Source organism: Ctenopharyngodon idella, chromosome 24, assembly GCF_019924925.1.
Source record: "Ctenopharyngodon idella isolate HZGC_01 chromosome 24, HZGC01, whole genome shotgun sequence".
NCBI lineage: Eukaryota > Metazoa > Chordata > Actinopteri > Cypriniformes > Xenocyprididae > Ctenopharyngodon > Ctenopharyngodon idella.
The window spans coordinates 26,167,950-26,185,173 of NC_067243.1; the positions used below are offsets into that span (position 1 = coordinate 26,167,950).

General features: G+C 36.8%; 1 protein-coding gene across 2 annotated transcripts; it reads right to left on the reverse strand.

The window, feature by feature from the left end:
• Positions 1 to 157: 157 nt before the first annotated feature.
• On the reverse strand, positions 158 to 17,129 carry amfra (autocrine motility factor receptor a). 2 transcript variants are annotated; one of them, XM_051885301.1, is made up of 14 exons: positions 17,046 to 17,129; positions 16,165 to 16,536; positions 15,990 to 16,082; positions 13,083 to 13,247; positions 10,809 to 10,961; positions 10,372 to 10,412; positions 10,151 to 10,283; positions 9,636 to 9,769; positions 7,752 to 7,862; positions 7,476 to 7,666; positions 5,363 to 5,466; positions 5,141 to 5,275; positions 3,114 to 3,298; positions 158 to 2,214 (listed from the first exon to the last, which is right to left on the reverse strand). In XM_051885301.1, the coding sequence occupies exons 2-14, from the start codon at positions 16,414 to 16,416 to the stop codon at positions 2,037 to 2,039; spliced, it is 1,875 nt and encodes a 624-aa protein (XP_051741261.1). In that variant the 5' UTR covers positions 16,417 to 16,536; positions 17,046 to 17,129; the 3' UTR covers positions 158 to 2,036. The 2 variants fall into 2 exon arrangements, with proteins under 2 accessions (XP_051741261.1, XP_051741260.1); XM_051885300.1 differs by having other exon boundaries at positions 16,165 to 17,074.
• Positions 17,130 to 17,224: the final 95 nt, after the last annotated feature.

Here is a 17,224-nt window from a genome sequence, read left to right on the forward strand (position 1 = left end):
TCTATTTAAATACACTACAAAAGTGTGGACACACTTCCACAATCTAAAAGTTAATGCTCAGATGCTTGAAATGAGTTTTTCCACAAATAAAGATACATTTATGTTTTTATAAAGTTTTATTCATACTCAACAGAAAACACACCGGGAAACTAGGAAATGTGGGTAAAAGCTTCTAAAGCAGCTGTGACTTTTATTTTGTACAGGGTCATTTCACATGTATTTTACAGTCTTTATTACAAAAGTATTTACACAAATCAGACTATTATTAATCCACTGTAGATTTGAGGCACAAATGAATGAATTGTGTACATAAAGCAATCCAATGCTTCCCTCTGGTTCCCAAGAACATCACAAACTTCAACCAAATTATGCATTATTATCTGAATCAATCCAGTGGATATTAATACATTTTTAAGTTTAAGAAATACTGTTGAAAGGTGCATCTGTGCAACCAAAACACATATTCTATATGGACCTGCGGTCATTACGATCACAAAACCAGCTTCAGTAGAGTAAAACAGCAGGAGAGTCTTTGGGAAAGTCGATCGGGAAATAAAACACAAACGGTCAGTGATTTCATGCATAGAAAAAGACTTTCACATGAAAGATACAAACGTCCATGTGACGCTAAAAATATCTGACAGTAGATTCACAGTGTAAAACATCAGAAACAACTCTGAAGACATACTTCTTTTTTGAAGTTGACAAATGGGATTTATATATGAAATAAAACGTATGGTCGTGTTATTTGAGATGATGGTAATTTTAACAGAAGGCAAATGTTTATTAAAAGTCACGTGCTATTACATGAAAAGCTTGTTCACTTCAAACTCAACATGCAAGATTCTGAATTGCTTTGCATTATCCATGCCAAATTATCATGTGAAATTTCATTATGAATGCCATGGGCCCGTAAAAGACAAGCATTAATAGGCATTAGCACGCTGAATATAAAGGTCTTTAAAACCATTCAAATAAAACGCTGACAACAAAAAGCTACAAAACTGACCTATTGACCATAATTGTGTACGTCTTGTTTGAATAACCCAATCAAATGGACCTTAGTCAGGGTAGACGCTCCATTTAATCTTAAATCGAAAGAAAACAGTTTTATGAAAATGAAAACAGGACAACATGTTGAACAGTCTTTCCCTCAATTAAATACGGCATCTACCCTGACTGAAGGCCATACCAGATTCTCCTTCACTGTAGCACAAAACAGTAGGAAAGGAAACATTTCCTCACAATATAACCACTAGAACAAGTTCAGAATGTGAAATAAATTAAATATAAAGCATGTCTGTTTTGAATGACAACACTATGGGAAGAGAAACAAGATCATGTGACTAAACGAACGCCTCTTATGACGCACAGATCAATTCGTTGTCACAACAATGCAAGAACAGACACTAGGATCTATGCCATTTTCCTTTTTAATTGTCTTCGGAGACTCTAAATGCCAGGATGGTTTTGTAAGCATAGGAGACAGCTTAAACTAGATTGTCCCAAATCGACTTAAAGGCAGATTCAAGCGCTAACCAGCAGCAAAATTGTGTGGATCATAGCTGGCCAAAGAAAGAAACTCGAAATTCACAACCCTAGCATGCTAGACTGAGTCGACCTGTTAGTATGCAACATAATTTTTGTTAAAATCATCAGATCCGTACAAAGATGTTTAAGAAATGCAGCATTCCAAATGTAGAAAGAAATTCAAACTTCTCTTATTTTATGAGCAGCTGTATAAGCCACGCTTTTTTTTTTTTTTTTTTTTTTTTTTAGGTATGAACATATTTCAAATGATTTTGTCTATGGCAGACACATGAATAAAAGATGCATGTACCTTTTACTTTACGCTTGCCAAAATTTTACTGTAATTCACTGGTGCGACAATGGCACCATATATTATTTTTAAATGGACAACTGATAGAAATGTTTGATGGGTACATACATAGTTGCATCTAGTGTGCATTGATCAGCCCAAAATTCTACGATGGCATGGCGGTCTCACGGACGCATCATGCTTTTATTTGCTCGGCTCAAAATGGGGAAGGCTCCTGCCTCTGCATGCGCCTCTCAGCTGCGGCTGCCAGCCTTCTGCGCCGCAGGGTCACTGAATCTGAGTCTTCGTCCTCCATGGCGGGCATGGCATCATCATTATCAGCAGCAGCAGAAGAAAACAAATCTCCTTCATCTGGTTTTTTGTGAAGATAACGTCTAACAAAGAGAGAATGTGATGTTATAATAAAACTTAATTGGACCCAAGACAAACCCTTGGGGCATTTCCATTTATTATTTTTGTATGTTTGCATACTGTAAAGCCAAGTTTTCACTATCTCTGACAAACAGCAGACCAGAAGTCATTAATTTCCAATGGAGAGTGGTATGGGAGCTGTATGGAGTTCTGACCATCTAGTTATGCAGAATTTTCAGATCAAAACTGAGCATCAGTCGCGTTAATATAAATAACTTTTTTTTTTTTGTGGTTAGACTGTATGTGATCACCCCGACCAGATATGATGTATTCTAATCAGGTGAGAATTACCAATATTTTCCCACTAAAACATCATCCTAAAAAAATATTTCTGCAAAATGGGTGGTTATGTACGAAGGGAGCTTTGCAAAAATAAAAAAATAAAAATATACAAACTTTTGTATATTTTAGGCTGTTGCTCGTTTTCCCTCATGAAAAGTTTCTCGTAATCATGCAATAGTTTCTCGTGAGGACGCAAAAAGTTTCTTGTGCGCACGCGAAAGTCTGTATATTTTTTTTATTTTTGCAAAGGTTCCTTTAGGGGCTCCGTAGTTATGAATAATTATGTCCGAAACAGTAATTTTAAAATTATTACATATTATATTGCATACATTGGCCATTTGTTTTGTGTGGATATGTTCATACCTTCATTCATTTTATCATGCTGAATATGCAGAAGGTAACAGCTGCTTCATGATCAATTTGATAGTTTTGTGCGACTGTCATTAGGGGGGCGAAATGCAAAAATTGTACGCGAATGTCAGAGAAAGTGAAAAGGCGGCTTAACGGTTTCATGCAAATTAGAGCAAAGCAGTATAAGCAGTTCAGCTCAGATGTGTGGAGAAGAAACAGGGAGGCTCACCTGCGAGCTCGTTGCAGTAGTTCCTCCTTCCTCTGCATGAGCATCCTCTGTCTTTCATCTGCAGACTTGGAAAAGCGGCTCCCCCGAACCTCAAAGTCTTCTGGTGCAGTGACCTCTGAACTGCTGCTGGCACCCGCTGACTCTTCAGCAGCAGTGTTTCCCTGTATGGGTGTACGCTCCACAGACTAGAGGGTAAGAGAGAAACATGCTTTTAAAATAGTAGTGTTTTGTTGTTTGTTTGTTTCTATATATAAAATGTTTTACTGCCACTTTTACTACACAGGCCAGGATAGAACGACAGGAAAATGAAAGGGGAATGGACCAGCTCCAACACATTGGGTCTGAGTTATGAATAGGGCTGTCACGATAACTGCAATATCGTAATACCGCGCTATTGAAGAGTCAACCGCAGAGGAATACAAGAACCGCAGCAACTGCAATATTTGCGTGTTTTCTTTTTTCGTAAGGTTATGCCCTTCTCGTTTTACACTTCGTGCATGTGTACTGAATATTAAATAAGTTAGTAATGATAACATAATGCGCACCATGGTGATTTATACAGAGGTTCCGTAGATTTGCACTTAACAAGCCTAAACAGACAGTGAATGTGAGAGAGATCGACTGAGAGCGTGCGATTACCTGCGTCTGTTATTCTGGCCGAGACATATATATTCGTGAAAAAAGGTTGTCATGTCCAAGGAAAGCGAAATCTGTCTTAGCATCAACACATTGCCGGTTAGCTGAGCCTTCTAATGTGGCACTTAAAATTAAAATGATTTCAAAAGCTTGTTTCATTACATCTCTCTTTGAATGAATCAGCATTTTTGAACAGTTGAATGAACGGTTTAAAGACCCACTCAAAGACAGTCTCTTGCTGCCACCTTGTGGTGTAACAATGTAACTGCACTGTTTGGCAGCCCGTCTAGAATGCACAGAGATGAGTAGTTCTGCTTATACTGGTGAAATATCAGCAAAAAGTCTCGTCCAGTCAGATTCCAGGATCAGAACTAACTGTTATACATGTAACAATAGCCCCATGATCTTATTGGCAGGTTTATGTTCTGTTATGTGGACCCTTATTTTGACATTCTCTTCTGTTTACTTCAGGTCCTGTTTCGACGCTATATTTAGCTTCGGTTTCATTGGTTACTGGATATGACCTCGTTACATAGTAGAACACACAGATTTTATATTATATATATATATATATATATATATATATATATATATATATATATATATATATATATACATGGGGTGATAATACCGCATACCACACTACTGAGCCACTCAAAAACAAAGCAAGGGAAATTCCTTCACCGCAACAGCCCTAGTTATGAAACACGAGCAGAATGAATTTGTGTAAATTTTGCGTAAAGCTGTTCTGATGTGAATTTTCAAATTCATGAAAGTGTTCATATCTTCTAAATGTTAGTTAGTACAAAAAAAAAAAAAAAAAAAAATGCATAAATGGTGTGTAAAACACCAATGTTTTGTGTCCTTTTAGGTAAACAGATGACACTGCATTTTGATAAAACTATTTACCATAATAATGTATAATAACAAAATTAATCAACCGGCCAATAAGCTAAATGTGAAAATTACTCAGAATCTGAAAAATGTGTCACAAATTCAGTAACATACAAACATTTAAATAACTATAACTTTAAGTATCAAATCTGAGGTTCACAAAGAGTTTGTGAATCTGGAGGAGAGTTTTCATGGAGGTCCATTTTTTGCTCATATTTCTTCCAATTTACTTAAAGGTTTCAAGGCCAAATAAGGTCCACTGTGAGCACGTGGTTCTGTTAACTGACTTTTTTTTTGTCCTTTAACAATTTTGATATAGTCATTGTTTTTTCCAATTCAGTTTGGTGACGCTGAAATTACTCACTTCACCTTCAGCAATGTGGAGCAAGATTTTGGACCAGCGAGATTTCAGTGTTGATGGAGCGACCCAGTACGAAAATGCAAACAACATATTTCAGCCACTAATATACACTGTTAGGTAGAGCTGTTACCCTCACCTGTGTTGGAAAAGGCACCTGTATCCTGCCCTCCAGGATGTTATCAGTGGTGACCTCTACAGAACGTGTGAGCTGCAAATCCTGCAGGATCAGATGATAGGGGACTTGTGGAAACATTTCCTGGATCTGATGGGCCTGTGAAATCCAAGGAAAAACAGATTTATAACATGGAAACTTGTGGAAAACAGATGAGACTGTAAACATGCCACTTGAAGGACTCACCATGGCATTGAGCTGTGAGTTGTTGGCCTGTGCGATACCCAGGATGTTGGTGGTGTGCATGACCTCCACAGAGAAACTGGGCAGCCAGCTGGCAATGCGTGACCCTGAGGGTGAATGAGCGGAGATTAGGGCTGTGCGATTAATCGTAATTGATTTTCGATTTCAATTTTGACTTCCAACAATTATGAAAACAAGATAATCAATGTAAAACGATTATTGTGCCACTGCTGAGACGGGGCGGAACGCACATAAGGATACACGTTCGGATACACGTCTAAATGGTCAAATAGACCACACACAAAAATGACGAAATGAAGTTTTGGCGAGTATCCTCATAAACACAGACGGTTATGTCTTAAATGAATGTTAACAGTTGAGAAAGAAAACTCATGTGTAACAGTATACTGCAGCTCTTAAAGTGACAGCAGCCTAATAAGTCTGCTGCAGTCATTAATGTTAATCAAACAACAAAAGACAAAGATAAAATCACTCACTCCTCTTGAATGAATAACTTTCGTAGTTTTAATAAGGATTAGTCTTCATTTAATGTATACAGCAGTGTTATAAAATGATTTAAAATGGTTTTCTTCTTATTTTAAGGGACGATCCTTTTCAGTGAGGGTTGGGGAATTTTCTTCCTCTTCAGTTCCTATTGACTGTGGAGTACCTCAGGGCTCCATTTTGGGGCCTATTCTTTTTTCACAATTTCTGTTGCCTTTAGGCCTTAAAAGAAACTCTTTTTTTTTTTTTTTTTTTTTTTAATGTCTTATCTTTATGAGGCTCCTTACTAACACAAAGAAAAGGGAGCATATTACTCCAGTTTTGGAAAAGCTGCATTGGCTTCCAGTTAAATATCGGATTCAGTACAAGGTGTTGCTGTACGTTTTTAAAGCTGTCCATGAGATGGCCCCAGAATATATTACGGACCTGATTCATATGAACTCTGGTAGATCTCAAAGATCATTTAATTGCTTGCTGCTCTCAGTTCCGAAAAGTCGCCTGAAAACAAAAGGGGATCGTGCATTTTCGGTTGCTGGCCCAAAACTGTGGAATACCCTTCCACCTGACATCAGATCTGCACCCTCAGTTGATGTTTTTAAATCTCACGTGAAAACATACTTGTTTTCTATGGCTTTTAACTGTTGACTTTTGGATGATGTATATTGTTTTAAATGTTTTTCTGTTATTGTTGATTTTTGTTTTTGTTTGTGGTGTTGCTGTACAGTTCTTTGGTCTACTTTGTAGTGGAAAGGGCTCTATAAATAAAGTAGACTTGATACTTGAGACTTGTTATTTTACATTTGATTACTTAATTCAATTTTTGTTGTAGGCTATTTTTAATCTGAATACCACTGTTAGGATGGTTCCTGAAAAACCTTTTTTATTTAACTTTTGTATTTTTGTTGTATTTATTTGTTGGTTTTGTTTGCAATTCATTTCTTTGTTCTTATTGTACTGCTGACTGTTTACTTGTCTTCCATAACTGTTTTGAGGACCTTTTTCTCACATGAATTAACCTATTATTAGTTTTTGCTGAAGTATGGATAATTGTGAAATTTCACTGATATTCAAAATGACTCATGAAATAAGACTTTGATCATATCACCCACTAATAATCATGTTAAATAATTGTCATTTCAATACTGACCAAAATAATCGTGATTATGATTTTTGCCTTAATTGAGCAACCCTAGCTGAGATTAATATATATATATATATATATATATATATATATATATATATATATATATATTGTATGATGATTTAATTACCAAAAGCCTGTTTGTTTCAGAGGTCTCTTCAAATCATCAATGATAATAATAAAAACAGGCCATATTCATCAGTGAATGAAGTCTGTTTTTTTTCTTTTTCTTTTTGAACTATCCATTTAAACAGGCTTCAGTATGTAAATCACCTCTGCTATGATTGGCTAACCTTTGTTCATTGTTTTTTATCAGGGCGGATCAACTTGCTCAATACTGAATAGGCATTACGCAAGTTAATGATAGGAATATGATAGATGATAAGTTTATGGCGGTGAACGAGTCATTTCTACATCTTACTTTCAGTAAATGGTCTGTATTCTGCATGAATATGTAAAGAAAGGCCTCACCATCAAAGTGGAAGAAGTGATTATGCTGGTTTAGGTGTGCTCGGGCCTCTGTTCCTGGCACAGCAGCTATGTTATCATCCAGCGGCTCCCTCTGTCCCTCCTCTCGCTCTCTCCCACCTTCGCTGATGTTCAGTGACATACGGCATGTGGGACAGGAAGTGTCCTGCTCCAGCCAAGAGCGCAGACAGGAACTGGACATAAACAATAAATAGTCATATTAACAATGTTTCAACTATTAGAACACTAAAGTGCTGACAACATCTGGTTATTGCTCACTTATGGAAAAGATGTCCACACGGCAGCTTGCGTGCTGTAGTCATTGAATCCCAGCAGATGGCACAATCATCGTTATTAGCCATCAGCTCTTCAGGCGTTGCCACAGCAAACCTGCACACAAGGAGAGGTGTTCATGTCAACACACAAGGTCTGGTTTTCATCAACACTTCTGATTCATAATACACATTGAATAACACATTCAAATATGATACACACTATTTACTGTGTTCAAGTTGTATTGCAAAACATTTGTGCTGTTATTGAGGTGGATACAGGTACGTTTAGGGACAGGTTTGGTGGTATGGGTAGGTTTAAGGGTGGGGTAAGGTGTGAGGGAAGAGTACAGTAAAAATATAGAAAAATACAGTAAAACAGTGATATTTCAAAATAAAAACTGTTTTCTATGTGAATATATAGTAAAATGTAATTTATTCCAGTGATCAAAGCTGAATTTTGAGCATCATTACTCCAGTGTCAGATGATCCTTCAGAAATCATTCCAATATGCTGATTTCTTTTTATCAATGTTGAAAACATTGTTTTTGCTGCTTAATATTTTTGTGGAAACAATAATATATTTGTATCCCTCAGGATTCTTTGATAAATAGAAACTTCAAAATAACAATTTATTTGAAATATTTTTTGTAAGAATGTAAAAGGTCTTTATTCGCACTTTCGATCAATTTAATGTGTATTAATTTCTTACAAAAAAATAAAAAAATCTTACCGATCCCACACTTTTAACAGTAAATAAGCTCCTCTCTAGTATTTTTTTTATAGCTAAGGAACTGTGAAGATTGGAAAACATTCCTGAGGTAAATGTGACATTATGTGACATTGTTTACAAACTGTTTTATTGATGTCTTTCCGTGGTTGAAACACAAATAAAGTGATTACATGAAACATGATACATACCGGTAAGTTGTACTGTATCTTTCAACATACCTTTTGATGTTCATGCATGTTTATAACTAGTATTAATGTGGAAGAAAAGACTTACACTCCGCAATCTGTCACATCACATTTAAGATTGTCAAAACGGCATTTATTGTTTGAATTTCGTGATAAAATAGACAGAATCTGAAAACAGACTTTATTTCTTATCAGAAGTAACAAAGCACAATGCTCTTTGTGATTATTGGATGGGAAGACCAACAAATAATGTTTGATGTAGCAAAAACAAACAAAACAAAAAAAAAAAAAACAGGCAAACCTGGCAACCCTGGCTTTAACTACGGGTGATTCATAAGGTGAAATAGAGCCTTTAACGTTGCTATTTGTTAACCGTTAATGCGTTATTGTCATGTTACCCAAATTCAACACAAAAGAGATTTTCTTCACACACAGTATGAGTTGCAGTCTGACACGTTTTTTCCACACCCTTTTGATTGACAGGATATAATGGGCCCTGATCATTGGCTGTTTTTAAAACGATGGCCGACAGTGATAATAATAGCTTTTATCGGCCGATACCGATTGTTGACTGATACATCGGTGCATCTCTATTATTTATTTACAATGAGATTCATGTTACAATTTATTTGTGAATTTGGTGTGAGGGTGTGTGAGGGTGTGTGGGTGGGGGGTATTTTTATGCAAAATCTAATTTCATTCTTTTTTTTCCAGTTTTTGTGAGATTCCGTTTACAAAAATCAATATTAATGTAATCAAGCAGTCATTTAGCAAACTCATTAAAAGTAAAATTTCTTTTTGAGGACACTATGGTGATAGCTCATGCATCCTTCTGGTTACCAGCCTGAAGCTTTGCCCATAATGCCACAAGTTATCTACTTTAGCATCTTTACTTAGACATTGTGCAATATGATTCAAACCTGTAGTAATGTATCTTTTAATTAGCAATTCTGAAAAGCATTAGGCTGCTCACCTGGATTCCATATTGTCAATAACACGCAAGTAGTTTTTGTGGCGGCGAATTCTTCTCTGCACCTCATGGAAGAGATATCGCAGCTGCATAAAGATCACAAGACTAGCCATGGACAACCAGATGTTTCCAAAGAGCTGCGAGGGAGTGAAAAACAAGAATACATGATCATAAAGGTACTTTAAATTATTCAAATCTCTCATCTGAAGATCAAACACAGACGTGAGAAGAGAAATAAACCATGTACTCCACTGGAATTTACTTGGGGAAGTCTGCGAATGACGTACATCTGACAGGCCACAAAAACATGTCAAAACAAGGACATAATTGCAAGCAGCTTCTGACTGATCAGAGAACATTATATTATACAGTCTCAGGACTCTAATAAGAGTCCAATCAGACCACATTCATCAATCACTGTGAGCCAGTCACATGACTGTTTCACAGCGATGACCGCTCGTTCTTGTATTCACATGAGTCAGTAACCCTGTTTGCCCATTCAATAGTGTCTGTCTCACCAGCATATGGATGTGATGCATCAGGTCCAGGCAGAGGATGGCTAACTCCATGATGAAGTCAGTGTAGTAGATGTATGAGCTCTTGTTTTCCCAGGTACCCTCGTGGTTCAGGTCCCACAGGTGAATGGAGTACCTGTAAATTACAGATCAAAATGTTCAGATTCACGCTTCTGCTACCTAACATTGAGAAAAGCTGATGGCTTTCTTAACAGAGCACACACCGTATGATGACGTGTCCTGTGCGTACCGTCACCAGCAAACACTGCAAGACAGGAGACAAGGCTTGGGGTTACTTCAAGTCACCGAAATATCAAAATGGACAATTCTTGTTTTGTTTTTTTATATGGAATATTGCAGTATTTATTATAAATGATTTATCTGTGCACATCATTATTGCTTTTACAATTCATGTGTCCTTGTAATCTTTACTATCTTTATCTTAATCAATGGACAAAATCAAGTCTCACCCTACATTTTTTTCTTGTTTGAAAAGTCGTTTCAGTCGAATGTGTCACAATAGGGGGGAAAAAAGACTATTGCGACTTCCGTTTCATGCCGACTTTCAGAATGTATTTGTAATGTGTTACATCAGGGGACAACCAACAAAGAGGAAATTTACTCTTCACAGTGGCTACAAAGGTTTTTAAAGCATTCTTACCTCAGCTGCCATGAAAGCAACAGTGTGCATGCCATGAAGATGTCCGACTAGCGCACAGAGCACTGCTAGACCACCACAGCATGTCAACACAGACACCAGCAGAGCCAAGACTCGCACATGACTGCTCATCGGAGTAGTGGGAGAAAACGAGAGCTGACAGAAAGAAATAATACAATATATACATTAGTCAGAAAGAAAGAAGTGATGGAAGTAGGGAATGGTGGAGGAATGAGAAAAGGGTGGAGGAATGAGAAAAGGATGGAGAGAACCAAGTACAAACAGTAGAAAGGAAATAAGGGTGGAGGGAAGGAAGTAGGGAAGCAAGGACATAAATAAGAAGGAAAGTGAAAAAGGAAAGGAAGAAAGGAAGAGTGGACGAAGGGGAGAGGGAATGAAACAAGAAAAAGAACAGAAATAAGGAAGAAAATAAGGAAGGTAGGGAGTGAATTGGAATGTAAAAGGAGGGAGGGAAGGAAGTAAGGAAGTAAATAAATAAGAGCAGCGGAAGGAAGGAAGAGAAGAAGGGAAATAAGGAAGTAAGGGAGTAAATAATTACGTAAAAAGTAAGGAATGAAGGAATGAAGCAAGGAAGGAAGTAAATTATAGGAAATAAAATAAATGTAAAAATATATTTGTAGAAATTAGGAAATAAGGAAGAAAGTAAGGAAGGACGGAAACAAAGGAAGCAAGGCAGGAAGTAAATAAGAGCAGAGGAAGGACAGAAGGAAGGCAGGAAGTAAATAAGGGCAGAGGAAGGAGAGAAGGAAGGAAAGAAGGCAGGAAGGAAGAAAAAAGGGAAATAAGAAAGTAAGGTAGGTAGAGAGTAATGTAAAAAGGAGGAAACATGAAGGAATGAAGGAAGGAAAGAAGGGAAAAATATGTGAAATAAGGAAGAAAGAAAGGAAGGACGGAAATGAAGAAAGCAAGGAAGGATGTAAATAAGAGCAGAGAAAGGAGAGTAGGAAAAAAGGAAGGAAGTAGATAAAAGCAGAGGAAGGATAGAAGGAAAAAAAGACAAATTATAGGAAATAAAATAAATGTAAAAATATATATATAAATTAGGAAATAAGGAAGAAAGTAAGGAAGGTAGGTAGGGAGTATAAGAACATGAAGGAATGAAGGAAGGAAAAGTGAAATAAGGAAGAAAGTAAGGAAGGACGGAAACAAAAGAAAGAAGGAAGTAAATAAGAGCAAAGAAGGAAGGAAGGAAGGAAGGAAGGGAAATAAGGAAGAAAATAAAGAAGGTAGGGAACAAATAAGAATGTAGAAAGAAGGAAGGAAACAAATGAAGCAAGTAAATAAGAGTGGAGGAAAGAAGGAAGGGAAATAAGAAAGAAAGTGAGGAAGGTAGGGTAGGTAAGGTAGGTAATAAACCCAATTAATATTTACATCCAATAAAAATATATTTATAAATTTCTTACACCGTGTCCTAATCAGACGCTATGCGATAAGATTGCAGCGATTTGACTGTCCACACTAGACACGATGCGAAAATGAGAAGCGATAAAATCAATCAAAAACCACAGCCAATCAGAAAAGAGTGTGGGCGGGCTCTCTCGGCAAGAGCACAGCGGACACATGAAATGGGCAAGTACTTCGTAATATTCATAAATATTACACCATTTAAACATTATTTAAAGTACTTACGGAGTGACTGAAACAATCTTTGTCATAGAATACACTTGTTTTTTCGCATTGAGTTTACAGTTTGAACGTTCTTGTGCCCATTTATTTATTTTCAAGATCTGAGGTGAATTAGCCAGTGTTGTTTTCATTACAGCTAAAAAGCTGGGAACACAGAACAATATTCAAACTCACGTTAGACGCTTTTAACATTAAATAAAGCACATAAACAGTACCTGAGATTATCATTGCCATACTTTGTGTTGCTGTTCCAGCCGCGACGTCGCGGAGAAATAGAAACAGTTTCTAAAATAGAATATTCGCGTTTCGCCGTCGCGGCTGGTTAAGACAAAAACTCAGATTAACATGGAAAAGATACCTTTATCGCTTGTCGCGGCTTCGCGTCGCGTCTGGTTAGGACACGGTGTTAACCAAACCCAAATTCTCCAACAAGTATCTTATAATTTCAGAGTGAATTATATTGGCGGTTAAAGCAAATGTTTTTCAAAAGAGGAAGTGATCTAATGATGTAAAGTAAATGACTGCATAAACTGGCTTTCTAAATAAACTAGTCTTATAGTATCACTATAAATATCTGCCAGTCATTATGAACATTAGTGTTTGTTGATGTGGTGAAAACATTTTGCTCACATATTCAAAGCGGTCTTTGCAGAGCTGCACCATCAGATGAAGGAAGATGAGCAGGGAGAACCACAAACACCACAGCACCACCTCCTCCACCCGCTGCACATTCAGCACGCCGAAGATGAAGATGAACTTGTAGAAGATGAAGTTCCAGAACTTATCTTTCAGATGCTGCTCAGACAGAGAAGAGCACAAAAACAGACATCAGAAGATAATCATATCCGTTACAGTGGAACACAACGCTGAAATCTGCAATGAAATCTGCAATACACACGCTATTATTTGCACACTTTTAAAATTTACAGAAACCTACAAAAAACACACTACTGTTCAAAAGTTTGAGGTCAGCAAGATTTTTGTTTGAATGTTTTTGAGGTCTCATTCTCACCGAGGCTGGATTTATTTGATCAAAAATACAGTAAAAATAGTAATATTATCAAATTATTTAAAATGACTGTTTTCTATTTTTATATATTTTCAAATGTAATTTTCAGCATCATTACTCCAGTCTTCAGTCACATGATCCTTCAGAAATCATTCTAATATGATTATTTGCTGCTTGAGAAACATTTATGATTATTATCATTGTTGAAAACAGTTGCTGCTTAATATTTTTTCGTGGAAACTGTTTTCATCAGATTTTCTGATGAATAGGAAGTTCAAAAGAACAGCATTTATATGAAACAGACATTTTTTGTAACATTATAAATGTCTGTACTGTTACTTTTGATCAATTAAATGTAACATTGCTGAATAAAAGTATTAATTTCTTCTTCTGTCTGACCTCAAATTTTTGAACAGTCATGTATTTCTTTTTTTGGCTTATTAGATTATAGTCATCTGCCAGTAAATATAGTCATCTGTCAGTAATTATGCTACTGATTTGAATTATCTTCCTCTTTTCAGTTTTCAAAATCCACAACAACAGCCTATATATATATAAAAATAATAAATGTAAAAGAAAAAGAAAAAAAAAAGCAGAACCATGATATGACCAAACTGACAATATTTGAACTAACAATAGAACTTAAAGGGTTAGTTCACCCAAAAATGGGTTACTCACCTTCATGTTGTTCCACACCTGTAAGACCTTCGTTCATCTTCAGAACACAAATTAAGATATTTTTGATAAAATCCAAGAGGTTTTTATCTCCCATAAAAAGCAACGAAATTACCACATTCAGTGTCCAGAAAAGTAGTAAAAACATCATTAAAACAGTTGACGTGACTGCAGTGGTTCAATCTTAATGTTATGAAGTGATGAGAATACTTTTTGTGCGCAAAAACAAAACAAAAATAACGACTTCATTCAACAATTTTTCCTCTTCCCTGTCAGTCTGTTACGCAGTTGGCGCAGTGCTGCGTTTCTGTGTTTATGTTTGAATGCCAGCTCATTATTGGCCAGCATCACACGCAAGCTTTGTGCTGCTCACGTGACCAGGTGTCGGCCAATACTGAGCAAGCGTTTGAACGTAGAACCTGAAAGCTGCAACGAAAATAGCATAGCAGAATGACAGGGAAGAGATGAATTTGTTGAATAAAGTTATTTTTGTTTTGTTTTTGCACACAAAAAGTATTCTCTTTGCTTCATAATATTCAGGTTGGACCACTGTAGTCACATGGACTATCTTTACTACTTCTACTTCTACTACTAATACTTCTATGGACCTTGAATGTGGCAATTTCATTGCTTATATCTTAATTTATGTTCCGAAGATGAACGAAGGTCTTACGGGTTTGGAACGAAAGGAGGGTGAGTAATTAATGACAGAAATTTCATTTTTGGGTGAACTAAACATTTAATTGCAGAAAAAAGGTGTTTGGTAGTGACGTTCCTTGAAGTTACATTTTCAGACTTTTAAAGACATTTAACTCAAAATGATTGTACCTATCTACTATGAAAGAGAGGCTATGAGAGGGGGCGACACAGGAATATTTCCTGATCAAAAATGTAGAAGTGTGGTTAAAATCAGTCTCAGCCAATGGACTAAAACATACACTGTTTCGGTAGTGACGTGGAAAAGCGGGACACATGATTTAAAAATAAAATATACTTTATAGAATAATAAATAATAAATTAATCTGCTTTATGTATCTATATGGAACTGACAAAAGAATGTAAAGGGTTAGTACACCCAAAAATGAAAATAATGTCATTTATTACTCACCCTCATGCCGTTCCACACCCGTAAGACCTTCGTTCATCTTCGGAACACAAATTAAGATATTTTTGATGAAATCCGATGGCTCAGTGAGGCCTGCATAGCCAGCAATGACATTTCCTCTCTCAAGATCCATAAAGGTACTAAAAACATATTTAAATCTGTTCATGTGGGTTCTACCTTAATATTATAAATGCGCCAAAAAAACAAAATAATGACTTTTTAACAATATCTAGTGATGGCCGATTTCAAAACACTGCTTCAGAGCATTATGAATCTTTTGAGTCGAATCAGTGATTCGGATCACGTATCAAACCACCAAACTGCTGAAATCATGTGACATTGGCGCTCCAAACCACTGATTTGATTCGTAAAGTGTTTTGAAATCGGCCATCACTAGATATTGTTGAATAAAGTCGTTACTTTGTTTTTTTTTTGGCGCACAAAAATATTTGTCGCTTTATAATATTAAAGTAGAACCACTGAACTCACATGAACAGATTTAAATATGTTTTTAGTACCTTTATGGATCTTGAGAGAGGAAGTACTTGAAAGAGGAAGTACCACTGCTGTCTATGCAGGCCTCGCTAAGCCATCGGATTTCATCAAAAATATCTTAATTTGTGTTCTGAAGATGAACCAAGGTCTTATGGGTGAACTAACCCTTTAAGTTGTGTAGCAAAGACATTGCAGCAAAGACTACAGTTGGGATGTTTTATGGTTTCATGTTCTGCTAATAATTAAGTCCTACCTGTTTCTCACTGACTCTCAGCGGTCCGAACACAATGCACTGGATCACTTTAGCTATTAACATGAGAATGCAGCAGGCTGTGTTCACCATCACCTGTGGGAAAACGACAGCTTCTTTAAAAAACAAAATCATCAATCAACACATGTGGGTTTTGAACACTCCAAGTCTCACATACCCAGACAAAGAGAGTGTCCGTGATGAGATACAGGAGCACACTGGTGGCCATGTTCCCAAAGCTCTCCAGCTGGTCCAACTTGATTTCCTCATCGGGTCCGCTGTGGGAGTCTTCTGTCAGTGCAGACGAGTACTCAGAGTCTCTGACTGTGGTGTAGGCACTCAATATGGTCCCAGCCAGCAGAACTGTGCTCAGGGCTGTATACGTCTGTAAACTGGGCCAGGGGAAGCGCTCCAGAAACAGCAGAGGCATCCTGACTGCTCCTCAGCTTAGACTGTAGGGTTATGTGTCCCAATGAAAACAGCTTTTCTCTTCTGAATCTGTTCTACAAATCCCAGTCTGCTTCTTAGGAGTCCAGAAGAAGCCAATGTCCTTTTACAGATGACAACAAGTCCTTCACAATCAAATTTAAACTCCTCTTAAATACAAATAATTATAATGATTTAGAACGGTTTAAATTTAGTCCACACTGTGTTTATATGAATAGTCACTGCTCTAGTGTGTCAACTCTTGCAGACAGATAGGACACGTACACACAACATGCACGAGACGCTAAACTTATTTTTTAAAAGAGAATATATCGTTATATATTGTCTAAACCCCGTTCCGGCGAATAAAATGGCAAATGTTTATAATTCGCAAAAAAATGTTTATATTTACAGAACAGTTGATTATTTTACATTAGCATGAAAGCTAATCTGCTTCAGCTACGTAATGATTTAAACAAGACAAACAGTTTAATAAACTCATTAGACGGTCTTTAAATCGGACCCATGAGGCTCGACGATCAGTCTGACATCTGTTAGCTTTAAATATAACTGTGAAATGTCATGTTTAGATCTGTTTGTCTGGCTGTTTCTGGCAGTTTCTATGCCTCATACCTGTTTCCGCTGCCTTTGACATCACCCTGTGGACTTCCGGTGATTATGTGAGGATAGGCGGGGCTTTTTCTCATGTAAACAAATATGAAATATTTAAATAGTGCCCTGCTATGACTAAAAGCCATACTACCCTAACAAAACATCGCCATGATAACCACAGATTCAGTCAGAAAATAGCT